Raw genomic sequence first — 18,142 nt, forward strand, 5'->3', positions numbered from 1 at the left:
TACCCTGGTGGCACTGAGCGGGGGACATCCTAGGGCATCATGATAGGGAAACCCTGGGGCACGGTTACAGGGGTACCCTGATGGCACCGGGCAAGGCACATCCCTGGGCATTGTGATGGGAACACTCCTGGACACAGCTCTAGGGCTACCTTGGTGGCACTGAGTGAGGGACACCTCAGGGCATCATGGTAGGGACACCCTGGGACATGGCTCTAGGGGTAGCCTGGTGGTACCAGGTGAGGAACGCTGTGTGGCATCGTGGTAGGGACACCATGGGACACTGTACTAGGTATACCGTGGTGGCACTGCATTAGGGTAAGGGGTACTCTGAGGCACCAGGTGATTGGTACTGCAGGGCATTGTGATAGGGACACCCTGGGACACTGCTCTAGGTATACCCTGGTGGCACTGTGTGAGCGACATTCCTGGGTGAGGGACACCCTGGACCACTGAACTGGGGGGACCCTGCTGGCACTGTGCTAGGGGTACCCCTCTGGTAATCCATAGGGGACATGTTGGTGGCACTGCCTTGGGGACACACCTGTGACACTGTGCTAGGTGTACCCCAGGGCACTGGACTAGGAACTCCCTAGTGGCTCCAGATGAGGGATACCGGGGAACACTGTGCTATGGACACCCCAGGGCACTGCATTAGGGATACCCTGGTGGCACGGAGCTATGGATGCTCTGCTGGCACTGTGCTAGGGACACCCTGGGGCATTGTATTTGAGATTGAACTCTTGAAGACACTCTGAGGCTGTGATTGCACACAAGGATGCCCATGGGCTGTGACTGCAGATTGGGACACCCATAAGCTGTGGTCGTATTCAGGGATGTTGCACTGCAGAGACGCCCACAGGCTGGCACTGTCCACATGGGGAAAATCCCCTGGGAGAGAAGTTCGTGAAGCCCCTGACCTCTCCATCCAGCTCCTGTGTCATGGCAGGGCAGCAGGGCCCAAGCTCCATGCAGGCTTCCTGGCACCTACCTTGCCACTGCCTCATACCCTGGAGCCACCATCCCTGGCACACAGGGACACCCCAGAATGTGCACAGCCCATGGGGTGGTATTACAGGGCGGTACAGGGCACCACTTCTCTCTATCTTTCAGCTCTAAATAAACTGTATTCCACAGGCAAAAAATGCAAACCCTTCAAATCCCGACTCCTCCAAAAATAACTCGTGCTTTAATAATGCTCATAAATGCTTCTGGCGCATTCCCAGCTGCAGGGTGGGCTCCAGGCTGAGGGGGTTGGGGCTGGAAGGAGCCAGCAGAGAGGCTGCGGAAGCCGTGCAGCACGTGGGGAGGCTGAGATGGGACAGGGAGAGGAGGGGCGTGCAGCCTCCCCCAGCCCATCACCCCGGGGTCACATCCAGCCCTTGCCTGCTGCAACTTTTTTGGCACCAGTGCTCCAAGCAGAGAGAAGCAAAAAGTTTTTGAGAGGTGGAAAAAGTAGCTCTCAAGGAGTCCTCAGCCCTGGATTGTGGGGTGCACAGGGGAGGCAGGAGCAGCCAAGGACTAAGGGGCTGCTGGCACTTTGTTGATAGCAGCAGAAGAGCCATAGCTGGACCCTGGAAAGCCTAATTAATATTGATGAATTAGGCACATATTTGGACAAGGAAAGTCAGCAACTACCAGCACGTGGCATCTGAGGGGAAGGGGAAGATCCACCTTCTGTTCTTCCTGGGTGAGGATGGATGGTTTTCCGTGAGGTACTTTGACTGCGAGCAACTTCATCATCTTAGCAAACAGGAGAAAGACAATGATGTGCATGGTGCAAGCAGCCAGGCAGATGCTTTGGTTTGGGTTCAGATGTCCTCCTAAAGGATGCCTTTTTGCTTGCTGTCCACTTTCCTTTGCTCCGGCCAGGCATCATGGTCAAGTCCAAACAGCACAGCTGGGGCCTTCCAGGTGCCCAGGTCCACAAGTCTGCCCTCAAAGCTTCTTGGGTGACTACTTTGACAAGGGGGTAGAGAGGGGTATGAGTGCACATTCTTCCCAGTGCTGCCCAATGCACTGCACCACCTTGGGCTGTCTCCAAGAACCTGGACCTTGCTGCGGGCCCCACTCCAGGGCTTGACTGCACTCCTGGGGAAAGTCTTGTCCTGCTTTCTAAAGGACACTTCATGGGTGCAACTCGTGCTGCAGCCTCTGGGCTCCCTGAGAAGCTAGGCTGCAGCTTCCCTGACCACCTCCAATTTAGCCGGATTTGGGTCTCTTCAGAGGCACTGTTGTCTCATGACTTTGGTGTCCTAGCTCCAAGCCCCTGCATGTGCTCACCCAAACCTGCCTGCCAAAGTAAACAACATCTTGCTCGGGCAGGCAAGATTTAGTGGACTGGGCTGAACTGGATCCAACAACACTCCCTTGGTGTTTATGCCACCACCTCTTGTCCATACCCCAGCATAGAAGACGCAACAGTGGGGCTGCCTGCGGCTCTGTGCTGGGCTGCCAGGGCTCCCATGGCCCCGGCATGCTGGGATGCGGCCAGGGCTGCTGCTGCCACTGTGTCCGCTCGCTGTCCTTGCTGGCTGCTCAGAGACCTCGTGCCTGGCCGATACCTGGGTGAGAGCCTAGGGCCGGGTCAGGCCAACGCAGATTGTCAGGGGACAGCTGGGAGGACTGGGATGCCTGCTAGAGCCACAAATCCACTCTGGATCCCAGCCAGGGGTGAACGTCCCAGGGGGTGACAGCCCCTCTGTACCACTGTGGATGTGCCCGCAAAGGGACAGGGGGTCGCCAGCTGGGGTGCTGCGGGATGCTGCCCTCACCGCTCGCGGTGCTGGTAGCTCACGCTGCCGAGGACGGATCCTGGAGGCAGGGGACCCACAAGAGCCCACCTGTGTCCTCGCTCCACCTCACAGCATCCCTGCCTGCCACGCTGCCGCTCAGGCCCCCCGAGCCCCCGCTGAGTGACAGGGTGGGAACAGGTGGGGACACGGTCCAGGCAGCTGCTGCCTGCACAGGTCGGACCCGGGGGCTATTTTGGGGCGTGAGCTCAGCACCGGCAGCCGGGAGGGCTTCAGACACATTCCCAGACCCACAGCACACCAAGGGCTGCCACTTACCCACCAGTGACTGAGGGGTCCTCCACCTTCATCCCTGTAGCACCCTACCCTGCGATATTTTCGGCTGGCAGCAGGAATGGGGCCAGGAGCCTGGCAAGATCCCTCCTGAAGCACAAATCCCCCAGAAACAAAATCCCGCGGTGGCGGCCCCACGGCAGCACCTGCGAAGGCCGGCACATGGCTGGCAGCGGGGGTCCGGCCTGCCGGGTGCCTGGGGCTGGACGTGCCTCAAATATTTTCCATGCTGTATAAGCACCCGTGCTACACTCCCCCTGCCTCTGCCGGGAGGGCAGACACCCGCGGCCGCCCCGACCACCAGCTTTCCCTTTCTCCTTGGGGGTCCCGTTGATAGTAGTTGAGCAAGAAAGCAGGAAAACCATATTTTATTGATGAACGTGTCTTTCCAAGGAGACATCGGCACCCCCAACTCCACCCCAGAGCTTTGAGGGGAGCTGGTTTCCTTCAATGCTTAATATGGGATGCTTAAAGTATCAAAATAGTGAGAGAAGCCTCAGCAAGTGCAAAGGGGGAAGGGAATGGGGGTCCCGGAGCTGAGCAGAAGTGGGATGTTGGGCTGCGGGACCCCAGCAAGAGCTGGGTGTTAGTGGGCAGGGCAGGAGCTGGGGGCAGGGAATAAATGAACTTTGAAAGCTGCAGGCTGGATACTAGAGAAACGGAAAAGTTACAAAAATACTGCAGATCTTGGAAAACGATACAGGCACTTGGGAAGGAGGAGGAGGCAGAGCTGGCTGGGGCCACTGGGCAGGGAAGGCAAAGAGCAGCTCCGGGGAAGAACTCATCGCATCCCCCCAATCTCAAGCAGAGGCACTGTGGCTTTCAGACCTGCTGCTCCCCAAAGGGGCCCAGGCTGAAGAATATGCTCATGGGGGGAGCTCAGTGCCTCCCAGGGAAGCTACAGAGGAAGAGGAGAAGGAGGAATATCCAGCCAGCAATAAGGCATTGGAGGTGAAAGGCGGCTCTGTGTGAGAGCTCAGTGAGAGACCATGCTGCTCCCTGCGCCCCATCGCACAGGAGAGGGCAAGCTGCCCGCCTCTCCCCTCCTGCGCGGAGGAGAGAGAAGAAAGGAGCACGAGTGGGAACAACAAAGGCACACAGTAATATCCCCTATAGTGGACAGCTCTCCAGCCCTGCGCTTTGGGGCTGGCGAGTGAGCCCTGAGCTGTGCAGCCTCGGCTCCCACCCTAGCCAGGTCCCTCCAGGTGCTCTGGCTATGTCCTGGGTGAGCATGGGAAGGTGGGCTGGGCGGCAAAGCAGAGTTGCTGGTGCAGCGCCAGCTTGGAGCAGCAGCTGGGTTAGTCCTGGTGCTCTGGGTGCGTGCAGAGCTCTGGTCTAGCCCAGGCAGCCCTTCGCTCAAGGCGGGTCATCTTAAATAGGAGCGGGTGGGCGGGCGGCAGTCTGTGCAGTGAGCGATGGGAGGGTGTGGGGCTCAGTTCTGCTCCTCGTCCCGCAGCTCCGAGGGCAGGAACTTGTACTGCTGCTGCCGGATCATGGCCAGCTTCTTCCGGGCCTCTTCCAGCTCCCGCTCCTTGCGCAGCATCTCCTCCTGGGCGGCGATGATCTGCCGGGAGAGAGCCCTCAGGTCACAGCTGTCTCCAGCGGGGAGACACTGCCACAGCAATGCCAACCCCAGAGCTAGGCCCTGCAGCTGCTGCTTCCCACCAGCACAGCCACTGCTTTCCTGGGCTGGTGCAGCATGAGAGCTGTTGACCCTGAAGTGGGACCACAATACTCCAGAGATAATGGGGAGCAGCACAGCTTGTAGGGCTCAGCCCCACGTGCTCTGTGAGGGGTTTCAGCTGCGAGCCTGTGTCCAGGAGGCAGCACTCAGACTTGTGGCACCCCATACCCGGCACCTCTCACCCCCTGTTGGATGCTCTGACTTTCAGGCGTGTCATGGACACTGGGGTGGAGTGGGCACTGCACTGAGGAGAAACAAGAGCATTATGCTTCCGGGAGCATGCACCATCACCGGCTGAGTCCACTGCTGCATGTGGCAGGAGAAGCATGAAGCCACAGTCTTTAACTGGCTCTGGGCGGGACAGGTGGACCCGCAGGATTTTGTGAGGCTTGCTGGAGACATGCCCTGAGCTGGTGGGTGATAGGACATGCCCCTGAGATGGGCACACACAAGTTGTGGTGGCAGCCAGAGCTGCTCTTGCCCCGCCAGAATCACCCTGCTCCTCACCTGCGCAATCCCCCCGACCATCTTCTCCTTCACCACCACCGTTTCGTCGTGGTCCTGGAAGGCAGCTGCCTTCTGCGCTGCCTTCACCAGATTGTCAGACGCTCTCTTTACTGCATTGCCGGCAGCCTGCAGCAGGGAAGAGGGAAAGCAGAAGCATAAGTCATAGACTGAGGGTATGCGTGCTGCCTTTGGGGGTGTGTGAAAGAACCCCTGTCCCAGGCCAGGCCGATGGGCCGTACAAGCAGCCAGGCATGCCAAGAGCTGCAGGCAGGGATTCCTTTACATGGCTTGCTGCCTTGCCACCCTCTCATGACCATTTCAGGCACTGTTGCTCCCAGCTGGGCTCTGTCTCCTGTCTCAGCAGCGGGGTAGGGACTGCAGGGTAGCCCTGCTGACCCTCCCGAGCACTTGGCCCAGAGGGACCAGTACTAGGACCCCAGGTCAACTCTCCAACACATGGGCATTAACCTGTTGGGCGCTATGGCCTGTCAGGAGTAAGGGTGCTACAAAGCATGCCCACCAAATATTAACCTCTCACATGCCAGTGATGCGGTGCATGCATTTCAGGCATTCCTGTTGTCAGTTCATCCCCAAACACCGCTGGGCTCAGCAGCCCGGCATTGCTCGTATGCCTGGCACACAGCTAGCAGTGAAGTCCAAGCGACTCGCAGCCTTAGCCCCAGTGTGCTTCCCAAGGACAGCATGCAGGGACTGTGAGGCCTGGTGAGCACCTATGTGCCCTCACTCCACTCCCACCCATCCTGCGAGCAGCCAGGAGAAGGTATCTGGGGCTGCAGGGGCAGCCTCGGACTCACCTGGAGCCGCTTCATGGCCTCTGAGTCATGGTCAGCCTTCACCTTGCAAGCCACTAGGAGCTGCGCCGTGGAGGCAGCCACCTGCTTGGCAGATGAGATGAGCTTCTCTTCGCTGGCATGACCCTGCACCGCTGCATTGGCGGCCTCGCATAGGTTGTTGGTGGCGGCTGCCACCATGCGTGCCTGTGGTGAGAGAAGCTGTCAAGGAGGGGTACGGGCACCTCCCTCAGGGAAGGTATGATCTGACCGGCCCCAGGGGGTTTTTGGGGGATGGGATAGCAACAACCAGCTTCCACACCACATCTCAGCTGGTGGGAGAGGGAGCAAGAAGCATGGATGCTTCTTCCATGGAGGAAAAGCACAAGGGCAGAGCAGCCTCTCTTTGCAGCAGAAGCCAAGAGGAGGGTTCCCCCACCTTCTGGGCACAACCTTGATACTCACGGCTGAAATGAGTCCCTGGGACCACTGTCCATCATCCACTGCATTGGCAGGGATGGCGCCCACCTGTGAAGAAGCACGAGTGAGGTTTGTTACTCTGAAAGCAGCTGGCCACAGGGCACAAGGGTCGTAGGCAGCCTCAGAGAGAAGGGAGAACCCACCACAGCCCTACGTTTTCTTATTTCTTTCCCTCTTCCAGCCTTACCTTTCCTTGAGCCACTAATTCTCGCTGGGCTGCTGAGGCTGCCTTCACCAGGGCACTTGTGGCTGCAGCAATGGATTTGGCAGCTTCCAGGATCTGCTCCTCAAAGTTCAGGCTTTCATCTGCTTGCTGCAGGCAAAAGCAGGATGTGAGTCCCAGGCAGGAGAGCTGGGACAGATGGGGCAGAGCTGGATGATGTCAGGGGGCCAAGGCTGCACATATAGAGCCGGATTAAGGGCTGTGGGGCACAGGAGGGCATGGGCTGCCCGAGGAAGGTCCAGCTAGGGATGTGGGAGGCAGCAGGAGCACGGGATGAGGGACTGGTTGCCATATGGGGCTTTCCGGGCGTGACGCTTCACACCTGGCCAAAGCACAGACAGGAGGGCCTCAGCCCACCCCAAACAGAGCATGGAGGTCAGCCAGGGCTCAGCACTGCTACCTTAGGTTTGGCCCTCGGTTTCAGCTGCTCCAGCTTCTTGGCTGCAGCCTCAATGGCAGCTGCTGCCCCCAGCAGCTCATTCTCAGCGATGACAGTGGGATCTTCTGGGTCAACCCACTCTGTCCCTAGAAAAAACGGGAGGTGAAGCAGGTTAAACTGAGTTACACTACTTCCTCCATCAGCTCCTGCATCTTCCACCCTAATGCCAGCCCTTGGTCCTGTCCCTTTGAGCAAGACCTTTCCTTACCTTTCATGGCCTCAGCTGCCTGGATGAGCTCAGTGACGGAGCTGGCCACGCGCTTGGAGTAGCCTGCCAGCTGCTGCTTCAGCTCGTGAGTCGGCTTCTGCAGGATCTGTGGGGAAGGAGCAGATGTAAGCATCTGGAGTAGGGGGATCTCACAGATCTCCTCCGAGTGAGCTCTCTGGGGAAGGAAGGTTGAATCCCCCAGCTCCCCCACACATGTACACATCAGGCATTGTCTGTGATGCTCAAGTGACCCCGGCTAGCCTCCTCCTGCCTGAGCATGGGATGAGCTTCCCCTAAACCTTGCTGTGTCCACAGCTTCTGGGACATCTTGCAGCTACAAGTACCTCAGTGCAAGCTTTCCAGCACTCAGTAGCTATCCTTTCCAGGATTTCTTCCCCACCCCATCAAAGCATTTCAAGCTCCAGAAGCATTTTCACCTTACTGTCCTCCCTTTGGAGATCTGTCTGCAAACACAAGCTGGAAAAAGGGAGGACTCTGGAGTCACGTTCCAGCCCAGGAGGACTGGTCCCACTACCACAAGGTGGCTGGCATAGCCACAGGGGTCCTTCACTGAGGTGGAGAGGGGGACATGCACACACCACAGCACACATGTGTACACACACATGGGGCCTGTATGCACAAGCAGAGCTCACCGCTGGCCCAAGTAGCACCACAGAGGCAGCAGCTGCTCATCAGCTAGAGCAGGTGTGAGTATACACGCACACACGGGGACCACGGGGTCCCCGCGGACACACGCAAGTGCCACCCCAGCACTGGGCTGGGCACACAGACACACTGTGAGCAAGGCTCATGCTGAGGTTAGACACCAGCAGGCACCCCAATGTCGCCTTACTCACCGGCTGACAGGGAGGGAGGAAGAAGAGAGAGAAGAAAGCAGTGAACGTCCTGACCAGGACACGCGGGCGCTGGGTGGCAGGGAAGGGTGGGTGGTCTCCAGTAGGGGGTGAAAGGCAGCCAAGAGGAGAGGTGGGAATGAAGGATCAGAGGTCCCTGCTAGGGAGCCATGCTGCCATCATTAGCTCACATTTCAGCCTGGCAGGGCTGGGGCAACCAGCGTCGCCAAATGAGGCTCCAGAGGTCAGGTGAGCCACCTATACCCAAAGCAGCCACAGAGCTGCTCTCCTCCTCAACACTCTTTACACCTTACTTCTATCCATCCTGAATTGCTTTACTGCAACTTTTAGTTAGCAGATCTCTCTGCATTTGGAGAGAGACACCTATCATTTTGAAATACCAAGTCCCCACGGAGGTTCAAATTCCTTCCCCTCCCCAGTGAAACATGCATGCTTTCCCACTTGCCTGCCGGGAGCCACATTTTCCATCCTCAGTCAAATAACTCTTTCTCTTAAAGGCTAATCATGCTTGTTCATGCCGTGTGCAAGCAATGGACTCACTGCTACTGGGGAGCGAGTCATCGTCGCATCTGCCATTTCTGCTCCCATTTCCCTACAACCTTCCTGCTCATGGCTTTCCCGGAACCTGCTGTCCCTTGACAAACAAGATTTAGGATGTTCATTCCTGCCTTCACACACCAGAGAGCTGCAGAGGTTGGGGGACATTGCTTTATACTGGACTCACATGTGGCCATCCCTGCAAAGTCACCAGAGCTGCACAAGGCTTGGGGTCCCCAAGCTGATGGCACACAGTAATAGCTCGTTTGCTCTCATGTGTGTATTCAGACTAAATGCCACACTATGAAGTCTGCTATCTGCTCTGAGAACATGTTTAAAACTGGTAAATGGTCTCTGGAGCTGTAGCATCCTGGAGCGGACTGTGTGCTTACTAAGATGCCCCTCCAGTGAGCACTTCACAACATGTACCGATGCACAATACTCAAGAGATGTCACACAGCAGCTCAATGGTTACACTCAAAACACAGAGGAATAACTTATTCCAGCAAGTGGGCTGATGACGGGCACTGCCACACTAAGTCATTAGCCCAATCATCTGCTAACAACAGGTCATCCAGAGAATTTCTCATTAGCAGTCCAGGCTTGGATGCCATCACTCACGTGTGGCTAAAGCATCTTCCAGACAGACATTTGATCTAGATGCAGAGAATGGAAAACTCACTGCTCCCCTTGGAACTGTACCTCAGTGGCTACCTCCTTCAGATAAAACCACCCTTAGACTTCCCCTCTGCCCAGTTTCAATGTCTAGCCATCAACTTCTGCCCACCTTCTCTTTGTGCTGTCAGGGCTGGTTACCCTTTACCTAAAGAGGTTTTCCCTGCAGGAAATCACAGTCTGAGCTCCACTGCCTTGTATCTGGTGACCCTGAACCGCAGACTCTCAGCAAGCCCTTCTAATCAGCTTAATGAAACCTTACCACAGAGCTGACTTGCCCTCAGTCTCTATCCTGACCCCAGTCTGAAGGCTCTTGCAGCTCCAGGGCTGGGTCTGCCCATCCCTCAAGTGCCCTTGACTCCATGTCTGTGATATCACCAAGAATGCAAAACACGGGAAGGTTCTCACCCAATCCTTTCTACTGCTCCATGTTCTTAATTTGCTTCTTGCAAACAATGCTCATCTTGTAGGACAGCTAATGAAAACAGCAAGCTGAAAAGCTCAGCTGCAGGAGGACTCAGACGGAGGAAATCCAGATCAAAAGGGTGCAGCTGGTACTCGCAGTTATCACCTCCACTACCACGGGCATCCCACGCCACCGCAAACTTAACAAGCTCTGTTTTCACACTGCCTGAAGTCTCTCACTCCCACCACTTTTACTGGAAGCTGCTTCAATATTTTGCTCTTGTGTTGTTGCATTTCCAGCCTCCATCTGTTTACAGCCAGTTAATCTCCACCCGCTGTTAGCCAAATACCTTTCTTCAGCGCTTCTTTATCTCTCTGACACCTACTTCCATGGCAGAAGCTTTGCCTTGAGCTGTGCTGACACAGGCAGTGAAGGGGGCCATGCAAAGACCCCATCGGGAAGAGGTGTAGAGCCCAGTGGACATTCGGGATTTGGGGAGTACCCGGGTATGCATGGGCAGCCTCTGCCCATGTTAGAAACCAAGACAGGGGTACTCACCACCAGCACATGCTCCAGCAGCTCCAGGTAGCCATCAGCACACTCCTTCCCGAAGCGCAGTGCCCGCTGCCGCACATCCCCACTCACTTCTGGGTGGTAAGCGGCTTCCTGAAACCCAGAGACAGGGAAACCCCAATTCACATCCAGCACCACTCCCTGCTGGCATCCACAGCCACCCGTAAACCCATGTGAGACCCACATCCCCTGCCCACCCCACCTTGCAGGAGCGCAGCATATCCGCGATGGCACGGCGGCTCAGGTTCGCTGTGGCGATGACATCCTCCTGCCGACATGAGTTGCCGGCAGCCACCGCTTTGGCCGTGGCCATCGTGATGCCTTTTGTCATACGGATGAAGTCCTCTGGGGTGGAGACCTTGGCAGGAGGCACTGGGGTGGAGAAGACCTGCAAGGCAAGAGGCAGCAGTGAGGTGTGGGGCAGCCAGCAGGAGGAACAGCAGCCACAGCACTGTGGCTGTACTCACAGCCAGCTCTTGACGGATGTGCTCAATTGTGGCCTCCAGCGCCCGCGTCCCCTTTGTGGCCTCGTCTTCCACAGCCTTTACTGTCTTCAGCAAGGAAGTGACGTTCGTCACCATCACCTGTGGAAGGGAAAAGAGAGCCAGGTGAAGCCCCATGCAAGCTCTGGGACGCTGCTGGCATCTATCCCTCTCTCGTGGTTTGGTCCAAAATGGCCTCATCACCACACTCCACTCACATAACCTCATCTTGTTCTCCCTCCAGCGCCTTCTCTGCATGCTATGTCCCAGCTTTTATGTTACCCTTCCTCCCCTCTTGCCCCAACTGCTTCCCAGTCATCCTCCTGTCTCCAAAAAGACAGAGGAGCCCCCAGCTCTTTCTCCAGCCCCCGCTGCCCCATCCCCGCCTTCCCATCAAACCCAGTTTAGACCTTGGCAGAGTTCTTCAGCTGGTAGACAGCAGGATCATCCCCAGCTTTGCCAGCAGCTGCCTTGGTGGCACCAATCAAGTCTCCAAGTGCCTTGGCCACATCCTTCACAGCATTGATAAGGACCACCTGGGGAGAGCAAGACGAAGGTAATGGCTTGGCTATGGTCACACTCAGGCAGTAGGTGGAGTTGCCCAGCAGTGAGAAGTTCGGGTATCCCAGGGCACACATGGAGTTCAGCTCAGCACTAGCACCAGTGAAAGCCAGCTCTCTCCACAACACACAGTGCCCAGCCCAGAGCACTACATACACCTGGAACTCTCAACCCCTTCAAGCACGCTACAAGCAGCCTCCATTCACCTTACACATCAAGGCCAACCTGAGTCTCGGGGTCTTCAGATCCAAGGCTGGCAGCACCCAGCTTCACCACTTCTGCCAGGCGGGTGATGGTGGACACAGAGGACTGGGCAGCCTGGGCCAGCTTCTCCTGGCTGGCTGTGGCATTCTGCACTAACACCTTGGTGTCCTCCACCAGAGCCTTGGCTGTCTTCAAGATGCCCTCCCTGGGGAGAAGAGAGTCAGAAAGGACACAGCCCTGTATATGCACACAGGGTCCTTGGGGTGCGGAGAGACTGTGGACCCTGCCTTCTGTATGTACGAGCTAGAGGGGAAACAGAGGCAGCGTGCCCTGCACTTGCAGCTCTCATTGGGGCTGGTCCACAGCTCAGAAAGACAGGAGACCACAGCAGAGAGCCTGCTGCGCTGTCTCTGGCTCAGCAGAGGCTGAACAAGGTGACCAGGTACCTGTGGTCAGCAAAGGTTTCTGAATTCTCCCGGTTGAGAGTTCCTGCCGTGGCAAACATGATGGTGGTGTCAAGGTCAGCAATGATGCCAGAGACAGCGCTGGCTGCTGTGATGCAGGCTTGAGTCCCTCGGTTCCCAGCCTGAAGAGCTGCCAGCACGTGAGACACCTGTTGGGTATGAGAAGGCTGACTAGGAGAGCAGAGCAGGTTCAGGCAACCTCCACCACATACACCTTCTCCAACAGCTCCCAGGACAGAGCTGCTCTATACCAAAGAGAGGAGCTGGGAATGATGTGGTCTGGACACCCCTTCTTAGCTTCCAGTTATTTATTTTTTTATTATTCTCAGAGACCTGGGAATCTTGGAAGTCTCTATAAACACACTGTCTCCTTAAGTGTCTAACCATGAAGAGTACAGCGGCTTTCAGAAAGAAGTTATTGGGTGGGCACTGGTTTTCCTAGTGGAACTGAGAGTACCTATTGTGTTTGGGGGTCCAGGAGATACTGGACTCTGGTAGTTTTCAAAGGAATAAGGTCTTTGTGATGAGCATCAGAACACCACAATTCATTCCTTCGATAGCTGGTAAACTCTATTTCTGTTCTTGGGCAAGCACACATAGGAGAGTAAGTTGGAAAGCAATCTTGGAAGAACCTGCAGGAGGTCCTGAGCATGAAGGTGTGTGCAAGGCACAATGTTTGCTTGGGTTTTGTGATTTTGCTTACAAACACTGCTGCTCTACCCTGATTGTCTACAGTTTTTTAGCCATGTTTTCATCACATTCAGAAGTGTGCTCTTTTGCCAGCAAAAAGTGAGGAGGAGATGTATCACCCAGCATGAGCTGCAAGCTTGGCTGGAGATACAGCAAATACTATGCCTACTACTGCAAGAGCTGATATGGAGAACCGTGGGCTGCCACCAGTGTGCAAATCAGTCTCCTCTAGAAGGCCTCTATCAGCACATCGGCAGGCAGCACCTGGACACAACATTCACCCATCACAGCACCAGCTGCTGTTATGGTGCCTGAAGAGGTGGATCCATCCTCCACCTTGTCAGCCGGGCAGGGCAAGCATGGCTGAGAGTGCCATTAGACCCTGACCCGACCTAGGACAGAACCTAGTGTGGTAGCTCCAAGGGCACATGGCTCAATACAGCATCCATTCCATCTCATCACTCTGTTATTCCTCTCTCTGGGCCACTTACCTTCTCGGAAACCTTGCGTGCACTCTCTATCAGCTCCTTCCTGGTATAAGCATCACTGGGGCTGCACTGCAGAGCTCCAGCCTTGGTGACCAGCGCAGCACAGCCGTGACCCAGCTCCTGCACCCGGCGCTTGATGTGGGAACCGATCTGGAGAGGAACACGTGTGTGAGAGAGCCAGCAGGTAACTAAGCCTTGCATCCATGATACCCACTAGGAAACACCAGCCACCCCCACACAGCTCCTCTCTCCCAATCCTCCCATTCAGAAGGGGGTAAAAGGAAACACAGTTTTGCTCCAAATTTCCACACAGGGGAGATCTGAATGCTGCCTGCTCCAACAGGAACTTCGAGTGTCCCTGTCCTCTGCTCTCACACCCCAGCAGACCCTGCTCTGCCTCACAGCATGCTCCAGCACTGCTCCCCATGCTCGCACCTCCTCATTCTCGGCAGTGAGCGCAGCTGGCTTAGCCTCTTGTGCCAGCTGCCCGTAGTCGTTGGTGAGCTGGTTGGCCAGTGTGCCCAGCTCGTCTGGATTGGTGGTGGATTTGGTGACCTGCCAAAGGAAGAAGAGCAGGAGCTGGAGGAGGCCTATGCTGGGATAGGCAAGAAAGGACGGCAGTCCCCCTGCCTGGGTGGCAGGCAGCGCTTTCTGCAGTGACAGGCTGGCTTGCACTCACCATCTCCTGCACGGTCACTGCAATGGCTTTGGCCGTCTTCACCATCGTGGTCTGGTAGTCCACAAAGGTCCCCTCTGGCTCACCCACTGGACCCTCATCCAGCTGCAAGAGACCATCAGGAGAGTCAGGCTCCAGTCCCAGCCCAAATCCCTTTGCCTCTGAGTTTTCCTCGCCCCCATCCCCATCCCTGGCCAGGTCCATTCCATGCTCCTCTCACCTGGTTGATGGCCTGGGTGATGGAGTCCACCATGCCCCCGACAACCCCTGCAGCACTGGCTGCCTCATTCAGGGTGGTTGTCAAGTCCTCCACTGCTTCCTTCATCATCTGCACAGCCTCCTCCAGAGCTTCCTGGGTGTGGGCAGCTTGCTGCAAGGACAAGCCAGAGTTAGGGAAGGTGGGCAGCCGCTCCCTTCCCAACACGGATGCTGCACACTTACATCAGGATTCTGTTTCCATCACACGAGTGTGTATCACGCAGCACCCACACATGAATGTGCACATGCCACATGCCCCTCCTGCTCACCTTGGGGTTCCCACCAGCCTCCTTTGCTGTGTACAGCATCTGCAAGGCAGACTCGGCCAGTGTTTTGGTCTGGTCCAGGAGATTCATCTGCTGCTGGTGGTTGGGTGTCTTGGAGGCAGCACCAACAGCTGCCATGATGAGCGGTTCAAAGTACTGAGCCATCTGGGACACCTAGGGAAGAGCAGCATCAGCACCAGCAGCTTCCAGCCCCAGCTGCCTTGTGCCTCTGCCCACATTGTGAGCTCCTCCCTGTCTGCAGAGCACCTTGTCAGCAGCTCCCTGTCCCCAACCCCACATTACCTTGTGCCCCAGCTGCGAGGCCTCGGCCCGTGCCGCACTGGCCACGGGCTCAATCAGGTTGCTGATCTCCTGGACAGCCGTGATCATCTGGTTGTGCAAAGCCTGTCACAAAAAGAGGACACTGCATGAGGCTCCAACAGGGCTGGGGTCACCATGTGCTGCTGGGAACTGGAGAGAAAGGATGCCCACCCCCATTAAGCTTGCAGCAGCGTGTCCCTGACTCACCTCTTGGGAGATATCTTCTCGAGGGGCCAGCTGCTGGCTGATGGCAGCAAGGGAGGCCTGGTCCACCTCCCGCATGCATCTGTTCAGGACCTCGATGGCCTCATCACACTCCCGCTGTCCTGGAGCTTTGTCTCTGCGTGACAGATGGATCAGCCCAGTGTTGGCAGCTGCTACGCCACCTCTTTACCCACAGCCAGTGCTGCTGAGGGGCAGGACGCTTCTCCCAAGCTTTGGGGCACCCCAGTCTGACAGAGTGTGGGCATGCTGGCATGCATTCCTATCAACTCATGCCAGGGCTACAGAAGCAGCTCCCAGACAGGACAAGAGGGATAACGTCTTCCCCATCCCTTGCCTCCCCCACACTGGCAGCACCCAAGAAGGAGATGAGCCAAAACATCCTCAGGGATGCTCATTAGGAACAGGGGTACCTGTAAGGAGGGACGGGGCCACAGCCAAGCAGGCATGACTCGCCTCACCTCATGTTGGTGATCAGCTTCTTGATGGAGTCTGAGACAGTGCGAGAATGACCAGCCAGCACTGACCACTGCGGTGGGTCCTTGGGGTTGACGGCCAGAGAGCGTGCGGTCTGGATGAGGCCTGCAGAGCTCTCGAGCATGGTCTTCGCTGCAGAGACGATGGGCTCCATGGCTCTGCGTCCCTGCACAGGGAGACAATGGGCTGGTGAGGCGTGCAAAGGACTGTGCATGGGAATTTACTCCCCCTTCCATAGTGCTCACCCTGGAGCATCCCCTCAAAGCCTAAGGCTTGCTGCCACCTCCCCATTACACATCCTAAAGGTACCAGACCCACACTGAGACTCCATCCCAAGCTCAAGGGGATGCACAGCTCTTCCCCCCGCTTCGGCAACCCCACCACAGTGGCAACCCCACCCCATCCTCCTTGCCCCAGTGGCACTCCACCTCTGGGCTGATCTGGGCAGGAACAGTGGCAAACTCTGGGTTGGAGGCGAAGGCTGTCAAGTTATCCACGGCTTCTATCAGAGGGGCAGTGGCGGCACGGCACCGCTCCCGGTTCTCCTCGTTGAACTCGCCATCCAAGGCCTGGTGTGGAGAGACCAGAGCAGTTATCCAATCCCCACCAAGCCTCAAATCCCATCCCGGCCATGGTGCTGTGGCAGGAAGACAGTACCTTGATGGTCTTCACAAGGTTGGCTGTGCTGTTGGCCACTTCCTTGGCTGACTGGACAAACTGGCGCTTGGCCACAGGGTTGGCAGTGCGGGAGGAGGCCAGGCGGCACGTGTTGCACAGGGCCGAGGTGTGTTTAGCTACAATGGTGGCTGCTGACAGCACCTGTGTAAAAGAGCAGTGTGAGGCAGGATCCATCATGACTCCCCATCCCTTCAGTCCTCCCTCTCTGCCAGGCCCATGTTTACAACAGTGAGCAGAGGTCCTTCTTGGGATCCAAGAAGGATCACCAAGGTCCTGTACATCCATACAGCTTCCTGTCTGGACTGTCACCATTGCACCAAAGCCACAGTCTTGGCCAACTCTTGGCGTGCAGCTCTTCCAAATAGCTTCACACTTCCTTTTGTGCAAGAAAATGCCCTTAACGGTGGCCCAGCTCATACTTACCTGGGACTGGGTGCAGGCAGGGTCCACTAGGTTCTGGCAGGCCATCTGGATAGCTTGGTTAGCTCTGGCAAACTGAGTGGGGTCTACCAAGCCCTGCTGTCCAGCCTGGCTGTTGGGGTCCGAGACCCCCACAAGGTAGGCAGCCTAGGAGCATGAGAGAGGCGGTGAGAGCTCATGCATGAGGGAGAGGCTCTGAGCAGGCATGGGCTGCGGAGGAGGCTTGCAGCACCATACCACGAGGCCTGGCTTTGAGGGGCAGGAGAGGTGCGCACAGCACTGATGCACAAGGGTAATGCACAGGGTTGGGAGTGAGTGTCTCACCTGGGCAGCTGCCTCCGTCAGCCCACAGAGAGCTTTGGAGGCGGCACTGATGGAGTCACCAAACTCAGGCAGTTTGCTGTTCTTGGCGTTCTGGGAGATGCCAGCCATGGACTCGCCCAGCACCTGCAGAACACACCACACACCAGTTAGAGTCCACCTCCCACTCCCGCACCATGCTCCTATACTCAAGAGCTTACTATGCTTCATCAGCAGGGGATGAAACTCCTCTCTATTTGCCCCTGCATTCTTTCCAAACCTCCTCATTCTCCCCCAAACCTCCACCTCCAGCTCACTGCTCACCTTGGAGTTCTCCATGACGCTATCAAGGCAGTTGAAATAGGACATGTCGTTGACGGTCTGGGTGGGGTTCTCCAACAGCTCCTTCACAGTCTGCAGGGACACAGGTGTCACATCCAAGGGAAGGGCCCACCCCCTCCACTTGCTCCCACCTCCTCTTTGCTCCTCGCTCTCCCCTGCGGTGGAGAGCAGCTCCCCTCTCCCCACCTTCTCATCACCCAATCATTTCAGCCCCTCCACCGCCTCGCCAAGATGTGGTGTCTCACCTCCAGCTCCCGCAAGGCATTGTCGCACTCCTTCTGCCCTGGCGCCTGCTGGGTGCACATGGTGATCAGCTGGTTAATGCTGTCAGTCACAGCCCTGCCGGGGACAAGAGAAAAAGACCCATGAATCAACACTGGTTCTGCGACCCACTCCACTGCTACAGCAAACAGCTCACAACGAGCAGATCCTCCTACCGTGCCGCTGCTGCCAGCTGATTCTTGAGGTTGGGGGCTGTGGGGTCGGCGGAGAGTGCCTTCGCAGCCAGCAGCAGCTTGCTGGAGGACATAGAGATGCTCTTCAGGTTCGACACCACCTGCGCCTGGTCTTCCTTATTCTGCAAAGAGCCAAAGGGTGTTACCTGCAGCAGATTTCCAAGCTCCACGCCCACCCTGGGCCTTTTCTGGTGGTTTTCAAGCTAAGCCGGTTCCCTTCATCCAACCTGTCCGCCAACAGCAAGGATAAGGTGGCAACTATCACTGAACTAACCCAGGCCACTTTCTCCCTGCTACTGCAGTTTTCCACAGCTCCAGACCCCATCTCAATGGCTGCATTTGCCACAGCCATCCAAA

General features: G+C 56.7%; 1 protein-coding gene across 2 annotated transcripts in view; it reads right to left on the bottom strand.

Annotated features, from left to right (window-relative positions):
- Positions 1-4,371: 4,371 nt before the first annotated feature.
- TLN1 (talin 1) overlaps positions 4,372-18,142 on the bottom strand; it is a 34,935-nt gene continuing 21,164 nt past the window's right edge. For both annotated transcript variants that reach the window (XM_054054437.1, XM_054054436.1), the window contains 28 exons: positions 17,768-17,907; positions 17,576-17,669; positions 17,313-17,402; positions 17,013-17,135; positions 16,692-16,835; positions 16,248-16,409; positions 16,019-16,159; positions 15,575-15,756; positions 15,099-15,231; positions 14,874-14,975; positions 14,574-14,744; positions 14,267-14,416; positions 14,050-14,151; positions 13,806-13,925; positions 13,374-13,520; positions 12,175-12,341; positions 11,750-11,933; positions 11,374-11,499; positions 10,949-11,065; positions 10,684-10,869; positions 10,467-10,574; positions 7,416-7,521; positions 7,169-7,293; positions 6,733-6,858; positions 6,531-6,593; positions 6,090-6,272; positions 5,275-5,400; positions 4,372-4,647 (listed from right to left, as the gene is read on the bottom strand). In XM_054054437.1, the coding sequence (XP_053910412.1) occupies positions 4,516-4,647; positions 5,275-5,400; positions 6,090-6,272; positions 6,531-6,593; positions 6,733-6,858; positions 7,169-7,293; positions 7,416-7,521; positions 10,467-10,574; positions 10,684-10,869; positions 10,949-11,065; positions 11,374-11,499; positions 11,750-11,933; positions 12,175-12,341; positions 13,374-13,520; positions 13,806-13,925; positions 14,050-14,151; positions 14,267-14,416; positions 14,574-14,744; positions 14,874-14,975; positions 15,099-15,231; positions 15,575-15,756; positions 16,019-16,159; positions 16,248-16,409; positions 16,692-16,835; positions 17,013-17,135; positions 17,313-17,402; positions 17,576-17,669; positions 17,768-17,907 (3,750 nt within the window). In that variant the 3' untranslated portion in view covers positions 4,372-4,515. The remainder of the gene's footprint in view (positions 4,648-5,274; positions 5,401-6,089; positions 6,273-6,530; positions 6,594-6,732; positions 6,859-7,168; positions 7,294-7,415; positions 7,522-10,466; positions 10,575-10,683; positions 10,870-10,948; positions 11,066-11,373; positions 11,500-11,749; positions 11,934-12,174; positions 12,342-13,373; positions 13,521-13,805; positions 13,926-14,049; positions 14,152-14,266; positions 14,417-14,573; positions 14,745-14,873; positions 14,976-15,098; positions 15,232-15,574; positions 15,757-16,018; positions 16,160-16,247; positions 16,410-16,691; positions 16,836-17,012; positions 17,136-17,312; positions 17,403-17,575; positions 17,670-17,767; positions 17,908-18,142) is intronic.

Source organism: Cuculus canorus, chromosome Z (genome assembly GCF_017976375.1).
Source record: "Cuculus canorus isolate bCucCan1 chromosome Z, bCucCan1.pri, whole genome shotgun sequence".
NCBI lineage: Eukaryota > Metazoa > Chordata > Aves > Cuculiformes > Cuculidae > Cuculus > Cuculus canorus.